Genomic DNA, 5,033 nt, shown 5'->3' on the forward strand with positions numbered 1-5,033 from the left:
CTGAAATATAATCCTCTTCTGCCTCAACATCCTCGTTCGCTTCTGATTTATTAGCTCTTTTCCCTCTTGGAGGCATTTTAATAGTTGTAGAATTTGTTCAAAGACTTGAAAATGTAGAAGATGTGAAAAATCGTAGAACAGACAAGAGGAGCAGTAAAGACGTCTGCTCTCGCTTGCAACCCCAAGCCCTTGCTGTGTTTGTTTTTAGGTTGATGAATACAGTGCAGGTGTTATTCTTAGTGTAAAGGTGACACATTCAAATTAAAATATGCATGTTTTGGAAATGAAATGTCTTAGCTGAATTAATGCCTGTCTTTAAAAAAAGCAGTCTGACACATCTATGAACACTGTCTATATACTGTGTATACATTGCCATTGTTTTGCAGGGATGAATGGAGGCTGGTTCACTGATCTGGTGTGGTCTCAGCAGACTGGCAGCATTGTGAAGCAAGGAAAATCAGGCAACTGGTTGTTAAGAAGATTAGGAAGAGGAAGGAGTGGACAATGGAGCCAGATGCTGTCTTTCACTGACAACGTCTGAATCATCTGCTTTCCCTCCTATAATGAGCAGTATGAAAGTACCATAAATTCATGAAGAGGTACATTTGAAAGACATGAATGCAGTACATAGCTCTTGAATTTCCCCAACCCGGCGACATGGTAGAGGTGACACAGTTTATCAAGCTTGACAGTGCTGATGAGGTTGTGGTCTGCCAGCTCAAAGTAATGGGTTTTTGTACTAAATAAATTGATAGGGCTGATCAAATATCACCGAAGTTTCTGCATATATAATTGGAAAACAGTCTCTCAAGATGTTGCTGTTGTCTGTGCTCTTCTGTTATTTCAGGAGTGTCAGCAGCATCACATACAGTAGGACTGGGACTTGAAAATGATGTGCAAAGTTAAGCCACGTACATTTCAAATATAACCTGACATGTCAGTTTGGTGATATTAATATCAGTGACTCTGTCACACACTGAAACACATTTGGCTTTACAAATGACAGGCACTGTAGTCTTGTGACTCTGCAGAATAGATTTTGGCCCTGTTAATCACATCCACTCCATTTTTGTCTTTATCTGCATAACACAGCTTGTCAAACCTTGAGAAATCCAAAATCCATTTTGTCCAATTTCATACATAAATTTGCTGTATTGAAAGCTTTGTGTAACTGTTACAGGTATTATGCTTGATCCAAACTGGTCATCTGACTTTTCTATGAATTGTTAGTTTTACATACAACGTGCTTTCACCACTTCTTCTAAATAAAGGGTGTTAAATCACACACGTTACAAGTAAACTCTGATTTATATGTCATTTTGTTTCAAATTATATTTATGATGTATATTGAGCATTGGCAGTGCTCCCAGTCATATATTTGGTAGTGTTTGGACTGTAGCCACTGGAGTTAGAACATCTGGCATGTTGCTTTATGAAGATTCGATCTTTGTACCTATATTAAAAACTTGCTCTGCTTCACTGCAGCGCTGCTTATTTCTTTCTGGGTGCAGTAACAATATAATACTAACAGGCCAGTGAATATGGTGAAAAGTGATCACGATAAAACTCAAAGCATATCATTTGATAGTGTGATGTGATATACAGATGTAATTGAGAATTAGACAGCACTCAGAGCTCAAACCTCCAAGGAGGCAGCTCAGTTTCCCCATATTGCCATAAAGATTTTGTGGATTGGGATGATGATCCGGATCAAATGTAATAGATTATTCTGTGGACCAAACTCTCCCTCTTCAAAAAATGTATTTAAAAAGCATTTATAAGTTTTTGAGTTATGCTGTGAAAGAAAACAACAGAAAAATGCTGCAGAAAAAACATAACCTCCTTGGCGGAAAGTGATCGAGTATCAGGCTGTTATGAGGATTATGTCTGTGTCATTCAGTGTGCATCGGCATTGTGTAGGTGTATTGGGATTTTTAAATTCTGTTTTGAATAGTGATGTATTTGGTGTGATTCAGTGTGACTGGTAAAATCTGATTGCCATGTTTTGCAGTGCGGTCCTACAATCCAAAGGCGAGTTGTTACCTGCTGACTCACTGTACCCCACCGACGTCATCGCTCCTCATTTCCATACCACTGCTGGGAATCTGTGTTCTCAGTTGTTCTGCAGTAGATAGCATCCCCATGGGTCTCTGCACTTTTGACAGAGATCCACAGGGATGGTTTTACCCTGGACTGAAAGCAAGAGATGCAGAGCCTGAGAATGCTGGCGTGAGAAAGCACAGTGAAATATAATTCTGACTGTTAATGCCTCGTAAAGCCATTTATGTGCTTTGGCTGCCCTGCTCTTTTTACCATTGCATTGGAAATACTTAGGGTAAAATAACTTAATTATGTTGAACAGAAACAGTCTCTGTATGCCAGCATTGCAGGCAACCAACAAAAGCTGCACAATTCAAAGCTACTGTGCAGAAGATAAGGGAGACGCGGTCACAGTTTCAGAGCAATGAAAAAATATATTTTCAAGTGTCAGACTGGGGTACTAAGAATAAGGCTATAATTTATAAGCACAGCAATTTACCTTCTGTTTGTATTTAATATTTGTTGCATGTGAAATGAATGCACACCTTACCATACAAACTACAAATGGGATTTTTTTTTCTGAGCTAAATCAAATGTAATGTGTCATTTTTCAAGTTGAAGAAAATAAATAATTTCTCAGTATAACTGATGGTCATATAGTTAAATCTACAAAGCCTTGGGTCGGCATGCTGCTGCCATTTTAATAAGCGCAGCATGGTGAAGCTGATCAGTCCTGACCATTTTAACACAGACCTCAGGCTTCATGTTTGCTAGGCCAAAATATGTCCTTGCTCTACTTCATCAAAACCAGACAAAAAGTGTCATGTCACATTTTAGTGACTGGGTTTTCAGTAGCACTTTTGGTTATTTTAAAGTCCTACTAGGAAATACATGTAGTTACTAGGACTTGTAAATATGTCACTAGTTGGATTATATCTAGATGAATGCTGGATGGCAGATCATTCTGTAATTGGTCAGTTTTATTTATAGGAGCTCATGGTTTTATGTTGTGTGCTGCTTCTCATCCTACGCTTTGGTACAGGAACTGATTGCCTTTCCACTGGTTTACTTAGAGACAACTGTGCCAAAGAATAGAGTTACATAGTCGGAACTAGACTGATTGACTTAATGTGTGTGTGTGTGTGTGTGTGTGTGTGTGTGGACATATGTAGTCACAAATACACATTTGTGCATATGTGAATCTGTAAGGACACACTTTGGTGAGACATTCAGACACCAGCCGACAGCACCGGCTTGCAGACTCATCCTCAGACTGCAGACTCAGGATTACGCAACAAGTAAAATCTCCTGGACCAGTTAATACAGATCCAAGTTTCACAACAGGTTATCCAGCAGCTTTACACAACACTGCCGGTGGGGGAGGGGAGCATCCATCCATCCATTGCAGGGGTCAGCATCCTACAATATGTTAGTACAAGGATCCCAAAAACCACAAACATACAACCCCAGATCAAAAAAAGTTGGGATGGTTTGTAAAGTCAAAATTAAAACTGAAAATATTCATTTGTAAATCATCTGTGTCCTATATTACATTGAAAACAATACAGCAGCACATTATTTTATGTGATACCTCATGTTGTGATTCCTGCAGCACGTTCCAAAAGAATTGGGACATTAGTGTTTACCACAGTGTGATGTTTTCGTTAAAAATGTTTAGGGACTGAGGACACCGTCACAACACCAAGGGATTAAGTGTGTCAGGTGTTATTTGAGAGACTATGTGGAAGTTGTAGTGATTAGGTACAATAGTGTGGTAGTGTTTTTATCTTTAAGTCAGTCCAGAGTGTCTGTACAAAAAAGACATAACTTGGGTTTATAAAAGGCAGACACCTCTGCCAATAGTGAAACAACAATTTGTTAAATGCTTGGTATTTAGTAACTCTGTTGTGCCGCCACAGTGAGTGAGTCACTTTGTATTGTAATAGTATGTTGTAGTGTACTGTGGTAGTGACGGTATTTCTTTTTCCTTGGATCATAAAAAAAAATTGTTACTTTTACGTTGGCTTTTATTCCGTGCAACCGAGTGCCTCTTCTAAGTAAAATTCATTTTGAAGTATTTCTTGGGTGAACCTGAGTATTGAAGGAGTGGAGTAGTAGAGACACGGTGGAGCATGAAGGAATGATGTGAATTCACAGCGATGTCTCAAATAGATTCCTATGACTGCAGGCATGTCTTGGCAGCAGCTGTCGTCAGAGCCTTGGCAGACAACAGCACCACCAGATCAGAGCTGTATGTGCAATAGTCAGCAGCAATGAGAACACAGTAAAAGATAGTGTATGCTACATCGAGGCTGTATGTGTGATAGTGTGCAACTGAGCGTGTAAACAGAACAGGTGCAATTACATGAAGTAATCCCTGAGTGTAAACTCCTGTCAGCCGTTTAGGAGTCTGATGGCAGCTGGAAAGAAAGAGTTTTTCAATCTAGAGGTCCTGCATTTCACACTTCTGAACTTCTGGCCTGAGGGTAGGGGTGTGAACAACCCGTACTGGGGGTGGGTGGGGTCTTTGAGGATGGAGGCAGCTTTCCTACGCACCCTGTGGTGGTAAATGCTCTGCAGAGAGGGCAGTGGAGTCCTAGTGGTCTTCTCAACAGTCTTTACCACTCTCTGCAGGCACTTGCGGTCTATAGCAGTAGTGCTGCCGTACCAGAGAGTGATGCAGCTGGTCAAGATGCTCTCGACGATGCAGCTGTAGAAGTTGCTGAGGATCCTAGGTGACAAGCCAAACCTCCTCAGCATCCTCAGGAAGTACAGCTGCTGTTGGGCCTTCTTGACCAGCTGTGTGGTGTTAATGCACCATGACACCAGCCCGCCCACCTCCCTCCTGTAGGCTGCTTCGTCCCTGCCAGTGATGTGTCCTATCACTGCAGTGTGGTCTGCGATGATGATGTTGTCTTTGTGGGAGGCGACACGGTCATGGGTAAACAGGGTGTAGAGTATGGGACTGAGGACACATCCCTGTGGGGTGCCAG

General features: G+C 41.1%; 1 protein-coding gene across 5 annotated transcripts in view; it reads left to right on the top strand.

Moving 5' to 3' along the window:
• The window catches only part of elovl6 (ELOVL fatty acid elongase 6), a 15,409-nt gene that overhangs the window by 4,264 nt on the left and 6,112 nt on the right, over positions 1-5,033 (top strand). For 2 of the 5 annotated variants that reach the window (XM_020607503.1, XM_020607505.1), the window contains one exon: positions 387-599. The exons of 2 other annotated variants lie outside the window; for them this stretch is intronic. In XM_020607503.1, coding sequence (XP_020463159.1) covers positions 592-599 — 8 coding nt within the window. In that variant the 5' untranslated portion in view covers positions 387-591. The remainder of the gene's footprint in view (positions 1-386; positions 600-5,033) is intronic. One more of the 5 variants, XM_020607504.1, reaches the window with a different exon arrangement.

The sequence above is a fragment of the Monopterus albus genome, unplaced genomic scaffold (assembly GCF_001952655.1).
Source record: "Monopterus albus unplaced genomic scaffold, M_albus_1.0 scaffold86.1, whole genome shotgun sequence".
Taxonomy (NCBI): Eukaryota; Metazoa; Chordata; class Actinopteri; order Synbranchiformes; family Synbranchidae; genus Monopterus; species Monopterus albus.